Source organism: Perca flavescens, chromosome 1, assembly GCF_004354835.1.
Source record: "Perca flavescens isolate YP-PL-M2 chromosome 1, PFLA_1.0, whole genome shotgun sequence".
NCBI lineage: Eukaryota > Metazoa > Chordata > Actinopteri > Perciformes > Percidae > Perca > Perca flavescens.
In genome coordinates, this window is record NC_041331.1 from 20,928,869 (window position 1) to 20,949,329 (window position 20,461).

Here is a 20,461-nt window from a genome sequence, read left to right on the forward strand (position 1 = left end):
CCTTTTCAACCTATATTTAATTGAATACACTACAAAGATAATGTATTTAATGTTTAAACTGATTAACTTTATTGTATTTTGCAAATATTCACTCATTTTGAATTAGATGCCCACAACACGTTCCAAAAAAGCTGCGACAGGGGCGTGTTTACCACTCTGTTACATCATCTTTTCTTTTAACAACACTGAGGACGCTAATTGTTGAAGCTTTTGTAGGTGGAATTCTTTCCCATTCTTGCTTGATGTACGACTTCAGTTGCTCAACAGTCCCGGGTCTCCGTGGTCGTATTAAGCGCTTCATACTGGCCACACATTTTCAATGGGAGACAGGTGTGGACTGCAGGCAGGCCAGTCTAGTACCTGCACCTTTAACTACAAAGCCACGCTGTTGTAACACGTGCAGAATGTGGCTTGGCATTGTCTTGCTGAAATAAGCAGGGATGTCCCTGAAGATGACGTTGCTTGGATGGCAGCATATGTTGCTCCAAAACCTGTATGCACTTCACAGATGTGCAAGTTACACACTAACACACCCCCATACCATCACAGAAGCTGGCTTTTGACCTTTGTGCTGATAACAATCTGGATGGTCCTTTTCCTCAGGACATGACGTCCATGATATCCAAAAACAATTTGAACAATGGACTCGTCAGACCGCAGCACACTTTCCCACTTTGCGTCAGTCCATCTCAGAAGAGCTCAGCCCCAGAGAAGCCGGTGGCATTTCTGAGTGTTGTTGATACAGTGGGGGAAATAAGTATTTGACCCCTTGCTGATTTTGCAGGTTTGCCCACTTACAAAGAATGCAAAAATCTACAATTTTAATCATATGTACATTCTAACAGTGAAAGACAGAATCCCAAAGAAAATTCCAGAAAAATCACATCATATGAATTTATTAAAATTGATAACCATCTGATGAGGAAAAACAAGTATTTGACCCCCTGGACAAACACCATGTTAATATTTTGTAGAAAAGCCATTATTGGCCAGCACAGATGTCAAACGGTTTTTATAGTTGGTGACAAGGTTTGTGCACATTTCGGCAGGGATGTTGGCCCACCTCCCTGCAGACAGCCTCCAAATCATTCAGGTTCCGAGGTTGTCGCCTGGCAACTCAATTTTAAGCTCCCTCCAAAGATTTTCAATCGATTCAGGTCTGGAGACTGGCTAGGCCACTCCAGAACCTTGATGTGCTTCTTCTTCAGCCACTCTTTTGTTGCTTTGGCGGTGTGCTTAGGGTCGTTGTCGTGCTGAAACACCCATCCTCGACCCATCTTCAGCTCTCTCACTGAGGGAAGGAGATGTCGGTCCAGAATTCCACGATACATGGCCCCGCCCCATCCTCCCCTCAATACGATGGAGTTGTCCGTCCCCTTGGCTGAAAAGCACCCCCAAAGCACGATGTTGCCACCACCATGCTTGACGGTGGGGATGGTGTTCTTTGGGTTGTACTCGGTGTTCTTTGCCCTCCAAACACGACGAGTTGAGTTGAGGCCAAAAGTTCTATTTTGGTCTCATCTGACCACATCACCTTCTTCCAGGCCTCTTCTGAGTCGTCCAGGTGGTGAATGGCGAACTTCATGCGGGCCTGTACATGTTTCTTCTTGAGCAGGGGGACCTTGCGTGCGCTGCAGGATTTCAATCCATGACGGGCGTAGTGTGTTACCAACCGCTTTTTTGTAACTGTGGTCCCAGCTGCCTTCAGTTGATTCATCAGTTCCCCCCTTGTGGTTTTGGGATGATTCCTCACCGTTCGCATGATCAGGGACACCCCACGAGGCAAGATCTTGTGTGGAGGCCCAGACCGAGGGAGATTGGCGGTGGTGTGGTGCTTCTTCCATTTCCTGATAACTGCACCGACAGTTGATCTTTTCTCTCAAGTTGCTTTCCGATTCTCTTGTAGCCCATCCCAGCCTTGTGCAGATCAACAATCTTGTCCCTGATGTCCGTAGAAAGCTCTTTGGTCTTGCCCATGGTAGTGATGTTGGATGCTGGTTGTTTGGGTGTTCACAGGTGTCTTTTATACAGGTAACGAGGTGAGGCAGGTGTATTTGATGTAGATAATTGGTTCGGATTGGGGCTGTGTCTTAAAGAAAGACTAACTGGCTTGTAGGAGCCAGAATACTTGCTGTTTGTCCAGGGGGTCAAATACTTGTTTTTCCTCATCAGATGGTTATCAATTTTAATAAATTCATATGATGTGATTTTCTGGAATTTTCTTTGGGATTCTGTCTTTCACTGTTAGAATGTACATATGATTAAAATTGTAGATTTTTGCATTCTTTGTAAGTGGGCAAACCTGCAAAATCAGCAAGGGGTCAAATACTTATTTCCCCCACTGTATATGGCTTTCGCTTTGCATGGTAGAGCTTTAACTTGCACTTGTAGATGTAGCGATGAACTGTGTTAACTGACAATGGTTTTCTGAAGTGTACCTGAGCCCACATGGTAATATCCTTTACATAATGATGTGGGTTTTTAATGCAGTGCCGCCTGAGGGATCGAAGGCCACAGGCATTCATTGTTGGTTTTCGGCCTTGCCGCTTACATGCAGAGATTTCTCCAGATTCTCTGGATCTTTTGATTATATTATGGACTGTAGATGATGGAATCCCTAAATTCCTTGCAATTGTACGTTGAGAAACATTGTTCTTAAACTGTTTGCTCACACAGTTGTTCACAAAGTGGTGAAACTCGCCCCATCCTTGCTTGTGAACGACTGAGCCTTTTGGGGATGCTCCTTTTTATAACCAATCATGATACTCACCTGTTTCCAATTAACCTGTTCACCTGTGGCATGTTCCAATCAGGTGTTTTTTGAGCATTCCTCAACTTTCCCAGACTTTTGCCCCTGTCCCAGCTTTGTTTGTAACGTGTTGCAGGCATCAGACTCAAAATGAATGAATATTTGCAAAAATCAATTTATCAGTTTGAGCATTAGGTGTCTTGTCTTTGTAGAGTATTCAGTTGAATATAGGTTGAAAAGGATTTGCAAATCATTGTATTCTGTTTTTATTTACGTTTTACACAATGTCCCAACTTCATTGGAATTGGGGTTTGTCGTATTAAGAGCAATCTATTATACCAAAGTGATAGAAGAAGCATAATTTCTCAGAAATAAAGTTGTTATAATGTAAACTGACAATTTTGACTGACTGGTGAGGATGACCATAATGTAAACATATAGCACTGTTGAATGTCCCTGTGTTTCTATGTTGTGGGGTTGGTGTTGGGCGGGGGGGGTGTTAGATAGAAACTCCTTGCACTTATACCTCTCCCTAGCTTCTGCCTTCCCTCTCACAGCCTTACCCTTTTTACCCTCACACCTGCTCCATGTGTCACAGTCCACCTCTCGCTCTACTCTGTCTCCTCATCATCACACTCCATCTCTGACGTGCTAACTCTTGCTGATCTTGTGTCACCTTCCCACGGAGCTTTCTGTATCTCACTTTTTTTCTACATCCTCCAGATTTGACCAGATTTGAAAGGTGTTCAGCACTAAACTGCTTTTCAGGCATCTGACTAAGACGCACTTTCTTTAAACTTAGGCTGTCAAAATCGATGGTTTAACTTTTTCAGTGAATTGCAAATTTAATTTAATAAGATGATAATGCAGAAAGATACAAACATCTCATGCATTCACTAACTTGATCACAGTGAAGTGTTTAAGGGAAGTCCCTTTAACATCCCTGCCCTCAATTGTGCATCAATGATTTTTAGTGATCGAACTACTTGAGCTACTCGAAGAATTGTTTCAACTCTAATCATTTATTTGTCACAACACACTTTCTGCAGCATATTCTTATTGAGCTTTGACATACAATTTTCAATTTTCTTTAATGAATCTTTTTCAAGTTTCTATTCAAATATAATGCACATTTTAACCAAATGTCTGGAAAATCAAGTTTCAGTTTTGATCCATCACTGTTATGTGAATATTAGGAATTAGGCGCATCAAGGTAAAGAGCTAGTAGTACTAATTTTCCAGTTGGGTACCATTGAACCATTACAGAAGAAGTCATATCAAGATGATGTTATTAAATGAGTGGGAGGAGGGTCATTTTGAGGAAGTTTACAGTCTCCTCATCGCTCCTCACAGATCTGATGTTTTGGTCTACCAGCTTTGCCATCTCCGCTGTGGAACTGAAGCTTTAGTGGACATTTAAGTCACGTGCTTGTACATCTTTATTTATTCGCTAAGTCAGTTTCCTTTTGTACTTTGTCACATTTTCTTTTTATCAAATGAAATCAACATTTCCACTTGAGCCAAGTATAAAAACTTTTTTTGCAATATCTTTCCGGTGTTGGTGTTGAACAGGTTGATGGAAATGCACTTACTGTTGCAGAAAATCATGTTCCTCCCTGTTATCCAAAGCTAGATTTAGTCAAGCAATTCATGCTACCTAATTCAAGACCTAAAATTGCAATAAACTGCATTGAACTGAAAAAAGGTTTAAAATCCATTGCAGTCTTAAAACACATTCTGTTTGTGCTGTGTGGCTGACAGAGGGGAAGATGAAGAGAAGAAAGTAAAGCTTAGTGGGGAGACTGACCAATAGGAAGAGGAGACAAAGGGAGAGAGAAGGAAAGTGGAGTGTAAGAAGTGGAGAAGGAGCATAAGAGTTTTAGATCAATAGGTTCTCAGCTGGCCAGAGGTGTCTTCTTTAGTGCGAGTGGGTGATATGTAGCATGACTGGCAGCTCTATATGGAAGCTGTCACCTCTTCCCGAGTGCCCTCTCCTTCCACTCATCTTCGCAAACAACTTGGTGCGCATTGATGCCATCGCGCCTTTTTTAACCCTCTTTTTGTGCTCGTTGTACAGTATAGTGCCTGCTGTCCAGAGCTACACTAAGAGTTCAGCTCAAGTTGACAAAACTGCAAGAGCTTTTGTTGTTGGATTTGGTGTACACATGTACTGTAAATACAGCAAGTCGGAGGCAACAAAGGAGAGCAAGAGACTAAAATTAGTGCAGTAGATTTGGGTTCAGTCTGTGCCTTCCAACAAAGAGAGCCTGATACTACACCCGGAATGAGTAATGATGTTCTGAAATAAACCATAACTAAATGTATGAATACATAAATTAATAATGACTTGTGGGAAGAGAAGGAAGCTAGGCATTAGTGATTTAGCAGAAGCTGTGTTTGGGGGCTAACTATTAACCCTGCCTTATCTGATGTTTAATTATTTATTTGATGAACTTGGAGATACTCGGGCTCAGAGGCAGAAAAGTTAACAAGGGGGTTAAATCTCTGTCGTTTTTCCTCAGTTTCACACTCTTAATTGCTCATTCCCTACTTGTGTGAACCAGCTGAATCCTGGAAAAGCCAGAACTAGCAATAAATGTGGCAAAATATTATTTGGTTTCAAGTTAAGATTTAGTTGTTGCAATTAAAACCATTTCCACAAGTATTTTAGGATGCGCCTGCCAGGCTTATATTATGAACATACTGTATGTTGCTGGATTTCAGTCTCAAATTAGACAAAGCACAAGTGTTAAACGACATTCGATTGAGAATTTGTGTGTGCGTCTTCTTGTAAAAGCATGTGTGTTTGTTTGTCTGCTTGTGTTTGACTGAGAGAGATGTAACCACAGCTGTAAAGGTGAGCTTCAGGTCTGCAGGGTAAATTCTCCACAAACAGAAGTGTGGCTCATATCCTGCAGAGCCATCACTAGTCATTTGTGCATCGCTCTTTTGCTCCCAGATGTGCTCTCCTCTTCCCTGCCTATATCCCTCTCTTGTGTTCCCAATGTCATATTTTACCCCAAGTCACTATATGTCCTTGTAACTCCAATGTCAAAGCTCCCTGTGGGATTCACCGACACCCCACGCTCCAAAGAACTTTGTTCAGACCAGTCGGCCCTGGAACATTTACAGCCAAGGTGTCAACACACGGCGATCCGGTTTTATTAACACCAGTTGCAGGTACATGTAGTTAAACACTGCTTCATGTAAGCCATTAAACCCACTGGAGTGTTGGCAAACTGGTGAAGCAGCTGCCACTTTGTTTCCTGTATATTTTCCTCCAGAAAACGTTAAAAAAGACAATTTTGTGGGGGGGGAAACATATTTAGCCTTTCAAAAGCAAAACTAATGTCAGTTTTGGAATCTGGTTTGCTCAGTGTTTAGGATTTATAATTGGCGGCTGTTTTCTGGAGTCGATGTGTCGTGGTAGACTATCAGATTTGTGTGATTCAGTGCAGAGAAGGAGCATGCAAACGGCAGTTAAGTAGTTTGCTTGATGAACGTGGCAGATCTGAGACAGACATCAATCCTCAAATTCAGCTTGCTATCTGCTGGTGGAGAGGCAAACCAGCAAAGAATAGAATCAGCAGCACGAATATAAAGCAATTGAAGCTCCTTTAATTGCATTATATTAAACAAATTAGATCACTCATCCAAGTGCAAAGTGCTTTCTTGTACGATATTAATTACTAAAAAAAAAGAGCTGTGACAAAAGTTAAGGATGATAAATAATGTCAGAGCTGGGATTTCACTGCTTGGCTGTCTGTTATTTATCCTCATTAACTCTTCCATCTTGGCATCGGGGGTTTAATGTGGAACATTAATATTCATATATGCTAAGTGTTTACAGTCACTCTGAGAAGAGGCATGACTCACATCTAGACCTCTTTCATCTTTGTGCAGATAAGGCTCTCCTCTCCACAGTGATGGAGGACACTCAGCTTTAGCAGAACATGGTGTAAGACTGTGACTCCACTTGTTCCTTCTCGCAGAGGAGAAGCATCTCCTGATCATCTTTAAACACTTCAGTGATGCTAGTGCAGAGACATGAATAAACACAGCAAGCATGGTGTATATCAAATATCTCTACAAAGGAAAGACACTTTTGAGTTTTGGCAGATGATAGGTCTTTTTTGAAACTATTTAATGGGTTTTAAAAAGGTTGTATCCTCAGGCCTAGGTGTCTGCAGAGATGGTATACAGAAGACTACACTGTAGCTTCAGTGCACGTATTAACTCAATTAAAATACAGTTATCGCCTACACAGCTCATGCAACATCCACAAGGATTGTAACCGGTCAGCTCGAAGCACTTTTTTGCCTTTCTGGATTGAGCAGTGATTGTCGATTAGTGAAGTTTATTCATTAGCTTATCAAAGAGAGGCTAGCGAAAGATGTACAACATGTTGACTACACACTATGAGGACAGCCATGTGACTCTGAATTTAGGGTTTGGGATCACCTTAAACATTAGAGTAGAACATGGTTTTACAGCAGTTATACAACGAGTTAATAGACAGAGCCTAAAGACGTATAAATCACTCACTATGCTGGCTAACGTCTCAATTAGATTTGTTTGTTTTTAGAGATTCGGACAGGTTTGAAATTGTTGCTAACTTGGGGCCTGTAAAACCCTTAAAACGTTGGATGTGATATTACATTATGGAACAAATTTCAACTTGACCTCTACAGTGTCTACTGTAGCTATGGCAACACTTTAACACAGAAGTGTACTTTTCAGTCAAAGAATGTTGTAATCCATCAAATGCTGTGAAAGGAAAACTGGAGTTAATGAGGATTTCACATGACAACAGTAGCAAGTGGGTGGTGATGGCGCAGTGGATATGACAAATACCTTTGGTGTGGGAGATCTGGGTTCAATTCCCACTGCGATACATCAACCATGTGTCCCTGAGCAAGACACTTAACCCATAGTTTGTCCAGAGGCGTGCGGCCTCGGACGTATGTAGCAATTGTAAGTTGCTTTGGATAAAAGCGTCAGCTAAATGACATGTAATGTAATGCTCACTATTAGGAAAGGACACATCTGCTTTGTTTAGTTATGAAGAGATCCAAACTGGTTAAATTTAAAATGTTGTGTAATTTATGACCATAGACTGTTAATACTAATAATATACAGTCTGTTTATGACTGAACAGTTAGCAAGTGTGCCAATTTGTTTTTCTAGTGTAGTAGTCCGTATACTGTTTTTTTAACCACCCACTTGAGTGCCTGGAAGTGGATTTCTGAGCCATACCCTACCCATGGATAACTGTCCTCTTTTTTTCAAGCTGTTGCAGTCTTAGTTTAAATGTGCAGTAAGTCAAAGCCAGAATGAGGTGATAATGTGAATGTGGACATGTTTTCGTTTTATCACTCAAAGTGTGGACTTTACAGGAGGCTACATGCCAGCCACATCTCAAAGATTGAGTGGGGTGTGCACACAAAATACAAGTACGCAGTACTTTCATCAAGGTCGGACTCAAATCACATACAATTACAAACACTCATATAACAGTTTTTTTTCTATCTATTTCAGCTGTTATGGGACTGTCACTGCTACAAAAAAAACAAATTGTTTTTGTGCATTTTTAGTTGATTCTCTCTACTTCCAGCGACGCTAGTGGCAGACAGGCTGCAGTGTTTTTTGTGATGTTGGCCTTTGTCATATGTCACACTCTGCCCTTTTCTTTCACACCCTTTTTGTCTAAGCATAGCAACATGTCCAGACAATGGCTGCGTTCAGACTGCAGGCAAAGGTGGCCCAAATCAGATTTGTTTTTTTTGCTGCTCATATGTGACTCAGATCAGTTTTTTCATAGCAGTGTGAAAAGCACAAATATTATGGGTTGATCTTTTCAATTTGGGTCAGTTTCATATGTGCTCTTAAATCTGATACATGTCTGATTTTTTGCAGTGCGACCTCTATCTATCATATCAGAATTCATGTGACTTTTAAGTCACTCTGGATCGACATTTGTCATAGTTCTGTGCTGGCGAGGGTCCCTCACGTCACCATTCCTGGCTCTGACTCCGCATCCACACACACCTCCCTACAGAAGTAGCAGCCATTGCTTCACAACAAAACATAATGTAAAAAATGTGTCTCTCTTTCTCCTCGTCCTCAGATGCTCACAAATTAGATGGCTTCCACTGCACATCAACTTATAAATGAAACCATAAATGCTGACATCAGTGGTCTCCATATTAACTTCCGTACGACAACGTGCTGGTTGTGACGTCTATTTTATTGTTCTTTTGCGCATGCAGGGTCAGTTCAGGAGTGTGACCAGTTCACACTGGATGTCAACAACAAATATTGTCAACAGCCAAACAAAAAAAAAAAATCAGATCTGAGCAATAAATCCGAATTGAGCACTAAGGCTTGAAGTGTGTGTCTGTGCCTTTGTAGTTTGGAATAGTTGTGTGGACCAAGGCCTCGACAATTAATTTTTTGCCAAGGCACATGTATGCACCCAATCATAAATAATTCAATGACAACGATGAATGATTTGGGGAAAGCATTGAAAATATACCATAGATACTTTTTACTCTTGTCAAATCATAGTTCACATTTTCACAACTGAAATGTTACCATCACTGTGGAGCCTCCATGCTGCTTCCCTGCCTGCTCTGAGGGTTTGATGATTGGGTACTTAGGGAGAGAGGCAAACCGCTTGTTTGATAGGTGTAGAGCCAACACCCTGGTGCAGCCATAGGGATCTTACCTGTATCACATGTAATGTAACTAAATATCAAATAGACTTTGCATGGTGGAAATTGTGTTTAATATATTGGAATTGTTGATTTTTTTGTGTTTAGAAATGTGGTTATATAAACTTTTTCGTTACAGTCAAAGATTATATGGCTGTTTTATGCAGTATAGAAGCATCATATTTTATAATTCATTTTGCTTTTACATTTTTCACGTAAAATTTTCTGTCATCAACCTGGGTTTTGTTTAGTGTTGTGTGTTGTTTAACTTCCTGCCTTGTGTGTTTCCCGCCTTTGTGATTGTCTGCCCCACCCTGATCTGTTCTTGTCAGCCCTCATGTCACCTGTCCTTCGTTGCCACTCTCCTTTTCTTGAGTATATTAATGTTCTATTGTTTCACTAGTCATGTTTCCATCAACGTATTTTTATGCACAATCTGAAGTATCACAAACTTCGAAAAAAAAAAAAAAAAAAATAGTTAATGCTCAAAATGGGAGATGACAAGCCAAAATGCTTCTAATTCGCATTTTCTTTTTCTTTTTTTTTGCAACATTTTAAAAGTTCGCTTAAAATTCGCTTGACAATTAGATAATATTAGAAACATGACTGCTGTCTGATTGTCTATGTTTGTTCCTGGCTCTCAGTGTATCTTCTAGTGTTCTTGTTTTTTTGGATTCAGCCTTATGTTTTTTAAAGCTCACTTTTTGTTCTGGCAACCGGCCTGACTGGCCTCCTGCTTTTGGGTCCTCCTTTTGAAATCTTTAAAGCGCCCATATTATGCTCATTTTCAGGTTCATAACTGTATTTTAAGGTTGTACCAGAATAGGTTTACATGGTTTAATTTTCAAAAAACACCATATTTTTGTTGTACTGCACAGCTCTCTCTCACTGCTGCAGATCCTCTTTTCACCTGGTTTCTGTTTTAGCTACAGAGTGAGACCTCTTTTCATTTTCTTCTTCACTACTATCTTTGATTGCACTCGCACATGCTCAGTAGCTCAGATGTAGATCATGTCAGCTAGCTAACTCTAGAGACAGTAAAAAGCCTGTTTCTCCAACTTTGGTCAGTTACAAGGCAGGATTAGCTGGGAGACTTCTAAATGAGGGCGCACATGTAAGTAGTTCTTTTGCTTTGCTATGGAGAACGACGTAGCATGCTAGCATTAGCATGCTAACGCTACGAGCTAACGGTTGTGGTTAGCTAGCTCATTTCGGACTGTGACGTCACAGCTCACTAGGAGACTGAAGGCAGGACACATTCAGAAACCTTATCTCACTCAAAACACCATGGATGGATTTTTTTCAAAGTTTGTATGTGTGTGGAAGCACCAGAGACACAAAAGAATACCCAAAATCCCAGAAAAAGTGTTTTTTTTCATAATATGGGCACTTTAAACCGTGACTGATCTCCTCTCACTGCAGACCATTCTCCTCCTTTTTTCCTCTCGTTTGTTCAATAATATGTAATAATAATGCTTGGTTTACCATTATCAATGTCAAGAATGACACCAATGTCAACTTCTTTGAGTAACCGAAAAGATGTCAGCAGGCATGAAGGTCAATTACCAGAGTTCTGCTAAAATGTTAAACGGTCACACTGCAGCAGAAATTCCTCTTAAGGCAATTTTGTGTTACTCTGAAAAATTGCTGTAGCTGGAAAAAAAAAAAAAAAAAACCTGTTGATAACACACTTCTCTGCACAATTAATGATTTAAAATAATGTAGTGTTCATGTTAACAAAATTTAAATTATTTTAACAGAATGAAGTTTTCTGCCAAGCCATTTTCTTGTTTTTTAAAAAACATGATGGAAGTTTTCTCTGCCCTCCATCCTCCAGTTAAAGTCTTGATCTGTTTTTCTTTCTTTCTTTTTTCCACACTGTGTGCCTTCACTTTCTTTAATGCCTCAGAATGAGATGAAAGCCCAGTGCAATTAGGCTTCTTATCGTTTTAATTAAGAAAGCCATTCGGCCATATCTGCCTCCGACGCCATAACACATAATGGCAGAGAGTCTCTGATGCCTGAAGTAGTGTTTGTGTGCGTGTGTGCTTGCGTGCGTGCGTGTATACATACAGTGCATATATGTGTACAAGCTTGTGTGTAAGTGAACGTCCTAGTAACACAGTTCCCTACAATCTCTCTCCCGCTCTTCTTTCCTCTTTTATCAGTCTGTGTTCCCCAATCACTATTCCCACTTGTGCCTCTCTCCAAACATGCTGTTCTTTCCCTTGTTATTTCCTCCTCCTCAAAGAGACAAGGTCAAAGAGTCCTGTATAAATACTTCAAACTCAATTCAAGTATGTTGAGTGTTTCCTTTCAACCCCTTTGTCAAACATTGCCTCATTAATGCTGTTTTCTCCCTCCATGCTTAAACATTTGCAGCCAAATGGACGAATTTGATGGTATTTTTATTAGTTTCACCACACAGTCAGGACACAACAGCTTATCAATGTGCATGTAAACTGCTCTTTTCCCCATTTCTATTTGCATAAGATGAGAGAGCTATATAGCTGTAACCAAATTATTCCTACACTTTATTTTCTTTTTTCCCTTCATCCAAAAGATAAGGAGAATAGGGGAAACTGTAACTACCCTGTTAGTGGTGTTAACACCCAACCAAGCTTCTCTACTCCCTCCCTCTGCTCTCTCCCTCCATCCTCCCTCCCCTCCCCTGTTACCCTGGCCTATCAGTGCGGAGCAGTGGTCTGTGAAGAAATTCCCAATATCTAAATTTACACACTGTATCAATCTTGTTTAATAGACTGGAAAGCTTATAGCCGCCGTGGCAAGCCGGCAGAGAGGGCAACGGTGATAAATTGTCGGTGTGCAGGCGACAGCCGCCCGTGATGTATAATGAAATATTTATGATTTATCCCAGCTAATAAACTGAAATGAAGTGCGTGATGTATGGGAACAGATGGGCCCTCTATTGATGCTGAAGCAGAGAGGCATAGGGGGACGAAGAGACAGGGAAGATAGGTGGAGAGAAGGAAACAGAAGATGAGGTGATGAGAGATTCTCCAGAGGTAGTGAGAAAAAAAATGGAGGGCAAGGATGGAACAATACAAAAATAAAAAGTTGTTTGTGTCTGGCTGACACTGAAAAAGTGTACAAAAATGTGAGATGGATAGAGAGATACATGGTTAGAGTAGAGAACAAATGAGATTAAATGATGAAGTAGAGGACAGAGGGAAGATGGCAGTAAAAACAGACCACCATCAAAATATAATCCTTCTCCTAAAAGGTTTTATCGTGTTGATTCGAGGTGAGGCAGGGCCTGTCCTTTTCTGTTATTGTTTCCATATTTCAGATGTAGACTGTTTTCCTGCTGTAGTGTCTGCAAATACTCAGTTTAACCTGGTGGAACCCAGGATTTTAGAAATGCTGAGGGAATGAGTCCAAAGTCTCCCAGTGCAACCCCACCCCTCCTTAAAAAAAAGGAATAGTTCAACATTTTGGGAAATACACTAGTTAAAAGAGGAGATTGATACTGCAGTAAATAAGTGTATTACGCAAAATGTCGAACTATTACTCTGACTAACCAAAACAGTTTTGTTATAAATTTTCTTAGTATTTCATTATCAATGGTATTGTAAAGTATTTCTAGTATTTGATTGCATTTTCATTCATTCATTCATTATAATTTCTGTAAATGTAATGGAAAAATAATAAATCTTGTATGTCTGAAGAGGGTCTATAACCAAAATATTGTGTCAAATTGAATAAAAAGATTTTAGTGTACACATTTTTTTTCTTTTTTTTTGCCTTACTGAGTAAAAAATGGTCATATGTAAGAATAAACTCGCTGGGCCCTATCTTGCACCCGGCGCAGCACAAAGCCAGACGCAAGTGTCTTTGCTAGTTTAAGAGTGACGCAGTTGTCAATTTCCCGCCCAGCGCCGGCGTCGTTTAAATAGCAAATGCACCTGCGCCCATCTTTGCACCCATGGGCGTGCTGGTCTTACAGGGAGGTATATTCAGGTGAATTCTTGGCATTTTGCTATCGCAAGGCAGTTGGAAATGATCGCGCTATTGACCAACAAAAAGCTGGTCTAAAGCCAGTAGCGCAATTTCATTATTATTTTAACAACAAATTAGTAAAATGCGCCTTGGCTTATACACAGCGCGCACATACTATGCTTGTTACACACACACACACACACACACACACAGGGAAGCGCAGCAGCACACAAACATGCAAAAGATTACAAATAAAAATATTACGGCGCAAATCCACCATCATAATAGCAATGCACCAAGGTATAAACGCACCTGGCTTTTAAAGGGAATGGGAGATGACACTGATTGGTTTATTGCACGTTAGACCCAAAACACAGATATGAATTAATGAAGAAACAAGTACAACCGTTTTGAACCATGTGCCCGGCGCACAGACCCTTTTTTCCACCTTTTAACCGAGCAAAAGTGGATGTGGACACGCCCTAAACGTACCTGCGCCACACTCTTCTCGGCGTGAGCTTAGATCATTAAAATAGGGCCCGCTGTGTATATTTGTATGTAATTGTGGAATGTAAACTCCTCCTCATCCATCCTGCAGATAAATTGCCCTTAGTTGTAATATAGCTACAGCCGCGGCCCCTATCCCTCTACTTTGTTGTTCTCTCAGTCTACACCCTGTATTCAACCCTCCAACCTTAACTACAGCGTATCACACACACACACACACACACACACACACACACACACACACACACACACACACACATCCATTCCCTCCTCGGTCGCAGCTGTGGACGAACCACCTGTAATAATCCAAAAGGACACCTTCCTGTTCCTGCTTTTCCTCTCTCCTTTCCTTCTCTCCTCTGTCCATTTTTCTCCTCCTCCGTCTCTCTTCACTCATCCATACTGACCTATTTCCTCTGCTCGTCATCCCCCGGCCCAGCTGAGCCCCTCATCCCACATACTGTACTCCTCCTCCCCCACACCTGTCTGGGGAACAGGTGTGGGTGGGTGTGTGACTGTCTGGAGGATGATGTGGGGGGATCTTCAGCACTCATCCATCCACTGCACTCTGACTTTCCCTGTGTGTCACACACACATGCATGCATGCTTACAGACACACGCACACCTTGTATTCAACCAAGTTTCCTTACCCTACATTCCTTAAATCTAGTCATAAAGGTGATATGAATGTCACACATTAAACTAAGAACATAGAGCAGACAATGTGAAGATGTAAATAGTAAAAGTAGTAAGTAGGAAAATAGTAAATAATGTACGCCTATTGCACATTGTAACGTAAAGTGCTGGTGTGTAGCAGCATGAGTGGATGAAATTGTTTATTGTTATTTAATGTGCAAATTGCTTGGGGCGAAAACTGAGAAAACTGTCCCTGAATCTAGAGGTGCATGTTTTGGCCGCCCTATCTCCCAGAGGGCAATAGTTCTAAAAAGGTGATGACAAGGGTGGCAAGAGTCTGTTGCATTTCCTCCTGGAGTCCAGTATCAATTCCTTGGTTTCGTGGTGTTCAGTGCCAGGTTATTTACTGAATACCACCCATATGCTTCAAGTAATGAAAGAGAATACAATAATGAGGGTAAAATGCTAAGAAGCTGCTTATCATGCTGACATCAGCATTTAGCTCAAAGCACCATTGTGTCTACAGCCTCACAGAGCCGCGAGCATGGCCGCGGACTCTAAGTCTTGTTTAAAAATACAAAATAAGTTTACAATTTATTTTCAATCAATCTATCCCTTTTCTAACCTGCTCATGAACAACCAAAAAAGTTCCTTTCCTTTCTTAATTATTTGGTACTGCCTCTCTCCTTGTATGTCTTTTAGGTGACACTGCGGTCTATAAAGACGGTGTGTATTGGATTAAGGGCCGCAGCAGTGTTGACATCATCAAGAGTGGTGGCTACAAGATCAGTGCACTCGAGGTGGAGCGTCACCTACTGGCTCATCCAGAAATCATAGGTAAGAGTGCTGTACAGGTTTAGTTTGTAGGTAGAACAGGAATGCATTTGTCTTTGTTTTGGCTCTGTAGCACATTGAGTTAAAGTTGAAGTGTCAAGGAATTTGAGGGCATTTATATACTCACATCAATATTAAGTGAACACTTGTCTGGCTTAATTTAATACAGTTTTTAATGACTAAACAGTGGAATGTTCTTGACTGTCCCCTAAAATTCATAACCTATCTAGGAAAAGGACAATAGTTCCTACACTGTTCATCTGATGGGCATGTAAACACCCTCTACTTAAAGATAAGTCAGCACTTTTAACCCAAGTCTTTGTTCTGTTTTAAAACCAACTGCTGAAGTACAGAGCCAATAGAACAATAAATGGGGCAGTGTCCTAATACTTAAACACTGCACTGCAAGATGATATAAATTGAGCAGTTGAAACTTAATAACATGTCTGCCTTGTGTGATTTTTATCCTTGCAGATGTGGCTGTGATAGGCGCCCCAGATGCCACTTGGGGTCAGAAAGTCACCGCAGTGGTGCAGCTGAAGAAAGGGCAGAGTATGACCCTGCCAGAGTTGAAGACCTGGGCAAGGTACTGTGACTCAGTTAAATAATCTTTTTCGTAGTAGACACTGCCTGTTGGTTAGCTCTCATTAAATGTATGTGGTATCGTGTGTATACTTGCTTTTCAGAATGATGGTAAATTTGTGACACGGTTTCACAGATTATTAACTGACCTTTATAGGCATTTTATAATTTCTTCCTCTGTGGAGGGTATGTCGGCTCCAGTATTTTTTTCTCACATGCATTAAAGTGGGGAAGATGCTTGCCAATTTGGGCATAAACCTGCATCCTTCAGTCAAAGGTTGTTTTCAGTACTGCATGAAAAAAAACACAACTCCTTCATTAATTCTGGTTTCTGCCCAGCAAAAAAAGTTGAACCTGCCTCAACTTTTGCAGCACCACAAGTTCACATTGCTGGTACAAGTAGAGTTTATAATTACTAGTATTATAAACCTTGCATCAGCATGTGGTTTCCAACCAGTGTTGCCACAGTTACTTTGAAAAAGTAACTTAGTTACTTTACAGATTACTTGATTTTAAAAGTAACTAAGTTAGATTACAAGTTACTTTATTAGTTACATTCAGCAGCTGCCGACTACACCCCCTACAGCCTCAACATAAAAATGACAACCGGTTTACTGTCAGGCAGCTCGGCATTGACAGTAGTAGGATCTGGTTTATTATGGCACAAAAGAGAGCCAGTCAACCGTGTTTAAGGGCAGCATTTCCTCTACAACATAGGCCTACTGCCCGACCAACTTCTTCAACTCTCCCCCACTTACTGGTTTTGCACCGAAGTCCAGCTTTTGTTGTTTGGGTGGTGGGGGACCTCCTCTCTGCTTCGCTCCACCTGCTGGGACTTGCTCTGTAAGTTTGACTGCAGTGCTGCGACTCCAAATGTTTCTTCAAATTTGACGTAGTGTTTTTGTAGCTAGATAGCACTTTGTCGCCACCAGCAGAGAGTGTACAACGAACCTTAATATTGCCATCTTTAGCTGGCACAAACTCTAAATAATGACTGTATTTCCAGCTAGAAGCGCGCATCTCTCTCCTCCCTCCATTGTTGTTTACGTTTACAAGTTACAAGGAACGCGTTACGTGGCATCACTGTCTCCAACCCATACCACTAGTGGAGACTGTGACCTGAATAACAATCCACTATCCTGAATTCAACAAAAACAACAAAAAGAGTACCATATTCCATTAATACAAAGGAGTGCTGACCCTGTCTTGGTTAAATCTTATTACACTGATTCAAAAAGAAAATTTCCACAACTCTTTGTCAGTCTTTTAGTAAATGGGCTCCTATTGCAGACTCTGCCGTTCAGCACACACATCCCCAGTGACCGGCCCCGGAGTCCTCAGATCAATAGGAAGGGATGTGAGCGAAAGAGAGGCCAGAGATGGACTAATGAGGGGCGCTGAAGGAAAGACAGGAGATGAAAAAGAGGAAGATGTGGAGGAAGTGAACAAATGATTGTTATGGAGGGCTTTGTCTTATGTGCTAACAGTTGTTTTTTTCTGCCCTTTTCTAAATGTCAGTAGAGTTTATTTTGTCTAACGCACATAGTTGGTGGAGACATGCAGCCCTAAACTTTAGAGTGACTGAAGGCGCAAACACTCCTCTTCTTTTTTTATTTTCCTTCTCTTTTACTCACCCTCTACATAGAATTTAATCTAATTCATCGCAACTTTTTTTCTTCACTTTCCCACCATCTGTTTTTGTCTTCTATACTATTTTTCTACCACCCACCACTATCATTTATTCACATCTCTGAATTGTGTGTGTGTGTGTGTGTGTGTGTGTGTGTGTGTGTGTGTGTGTGTGTGTGTGTGTGTGTGTGTGTGTGTGTGTGTGTGTGTGTGTGTGTGTGTGTGTGTGTGTGTCAGTGTCAGTCACACTGCAGTGGGCCCCATATGGTGTGGGGGTTTTAGATCCTACTGCTGTGGCCTGGTGGTCCAGCATGGTGGATTACTACTGCTGCTTGTGACCCAGGTTAACATACACTTGCGCGCACACACACACACACACACACACACACACACACACACACACTCTTACCCACACAGTGTTTACAGCCATGGGTGCTGCCAGCAGACAGGCAATGCCAGCACACAGCCTACTGCTGAGGCCACGGTGTAGGGGAGAGAGAGAGGGAGATAAAAGGAGACATAAACAAGTAGATGGATGCTCACTCTTCAGTGCCCTGGCTTCAGCTGTCAGTCTGAATCTCTATCACACCCTCTGCGCCCCACACTGCCTTAAACACACACACACACACACACACACACACACACACACACACACACACACACACACACACACCGCCCTGGAGAAATTGGTGACACGAGCAAGCCCCATTACAGAGATGTGTACGTATGCACATACTCACTCACACTATACTCACTGAGTCAGAGAGACGGAGACATCTGCTGAAAGGAGTTGTTTGATGGCAGCAGTATGAGTCATTATGCTCGCTCGCACCACAAGCATGCACACAGGAACACACACAAATGCACACACACTCAGGCACAAACAAACAAACAAACTAGGTTAGAAGATAATAGAAAAGCTCCAGGCTTCAAGACTTGACGTAACAACCGTGCACTCAAAACCGAAAAAAAAAACAAGCACTTTTAATTATCCCAGCCTTCTGTTTTTCCTTTTATTATTATTATTATTATTATTTTTTTTTTTGGTTTTGTTTCATCTCACAGCGATTATATTGTTTTGTATGAAGGGAATTGTCTGTGTCTGGAAGGCGAATTGGGGATATTAGGGAGGAGAGCTGCAGAGTGTATGAAGGACATTTCTTATCTAGACTACTCTGCCACAGGGCTAGTCTTTGTTTTGCAATTGTTTTTTTTGTTTTTTTCCGTTGTTGCATATGTGTGCGTGTGCATATTCCCATCCATATGTGCACATTGATCAGGGATGTGTGGTTTTTTTTTTGTGCATGCCTGTCTGTGTTTATCTTCCTTTTGGCAGTAAACAGTCTTCACTGTATTAACGTCAGTGTTTATTGCAGGGAGCACATGGTGCCCTACACCATCCCCACAGGCCTGCTGCTGGTGGAGGAGATGCCAAGGAATCAGATGGGTAAGGTCAACAAGAAGGACCTCCTGCGACACTTCTTCCCATGACTGGACCCCCTCGATATGTATGACAACATACAGTTTCCTGGTTAAAGAACTTCAGATGTCGTGGCTGTCCCCATCTGGTCCTTAGATCAGATAAACCTCACAGACAAATGTACAGAGGAAATACAAATTAATGGAAAATCACCTCATGGAAAATGACTTAACCTCTGACTTAATCACAACTATGAGCGCTGCAACAAAGGTAATTCTATTACATTTAATGCCAATTATGCCAAGCATTGTTAGCCAGTTACGGTGTAAGAGAGGTCTGGAAATCGTTACTTGATATGTAATTTACTGAGGCGAAATGAAACAGAACTACGACAAGAGGACACAAAATGTGTGTCCACATTGCAACTGAGTTTAAGAAAAAGTCTAAATTATTTGAAGTTGCATTAATAAAAAGTGCTTAGAATTTAAACTAACCAACATGGATGTGACAGACATATAATTTCTAAGATGCTGTCAAGTACTGTTAATTGGTATGCAACCTAATATGACCCACTTTTTTTAGGGTTTGCAGTTGTAGTAGTGTCCCAGTTCCATAATACAATACTGTTATATTTTAATTATGATTATGAATTATAAGCAGATTTAGAGTATGTACTTTTGTATGTTCAAACTGGAAACATGACAAAAGTAAATATGCTCAAAAAAGTTATTTTTAACTGGCTTTTGGTGCAGTTTGTTGATTTCTTGAATATTAACTGCAAAAACAGTGTACTATAAAGATTAATATATAGTACAAAAATACTTAATCACAGCGATACCTATTGGTGAAAGTGATTAGAGCACTCATACATACTGGTATCTGATATTTTGTTTGTGAAAATTGTGTGATCAAAGAATACAATATTACTTTTGGTGGTCAAGTGGTGGTGTCTAGAATCATGGTTAATTACACCTGCACTAAACAAAATAACAATGTGGCGATCAGTGAGAAAACACTGTTAACATGAGGTCCTTGGCATTGTACTCACACTGGTGTACTTGAAATAACAGATAATGTTTATCTGAAAATTAAAAAGTTTTATAAAATACTTTTGCATGAAGCAGTGTTGTCACGCTCGTTTTTTCTGTGCGTGCGTGCAGCTGTGATTTCACAGGTGTGAAGAGAGCCTGATGGTGGATTCTCTAGCAAGGCACAACCCCACAACTGGATGCCCCGCACTTCATCTGACTAACCCTCTCGCTCTGCTCGCTCTTCTCACCTCTCATCCTTTCTCATCTCCATTTCTCCAGTACTTCACCTCTTCTGTCTTCATCACAAGTCAAAACAGATTGCAGCAGCACCGGGAGCAATGTGCCAGAATAGGCAGAGAATGCGTGAAGAGTTGAAAGAAAAGAAAAAACATAAAGCAGG

The 20,461-nt window shown here is 41.0% G+C and overlaps 1 protein-coding gene across 3 annotated transcripts in view; it reads left to right on the forward strand.

The window, feature by feature from the left end:
* The window catches only part of acsf3 (acyl-CoA synthetase family member 3), a 48,051-nt gene extending 27,901 nt beyond the window's left edge, over positions 1–20,150 (forward strand). Inside the window, exons 8-10 of one of the 3 annotated variants that reach the window (XM_028586656.1) lie at positions 15,268–15,402; positions 15,874–15,985; positions 18,987–20,150. In XM_028586656.1, the coding sequence (XP_028442457.1) occupies positions 15,268–15,402; positions 15,874–15,985; positions 18,987–19,101 (362 nt within the window). In that variant the 3' untranslated portion in view covers positions 19,102–20,150. The other 2 variants (XM_028586646.1, XM_028586665.1) reach the window with 2 other exon arrangements.
* The last annotated feature ends 311 nt before the right edge of the window (positions 20,151–20,461 follow it).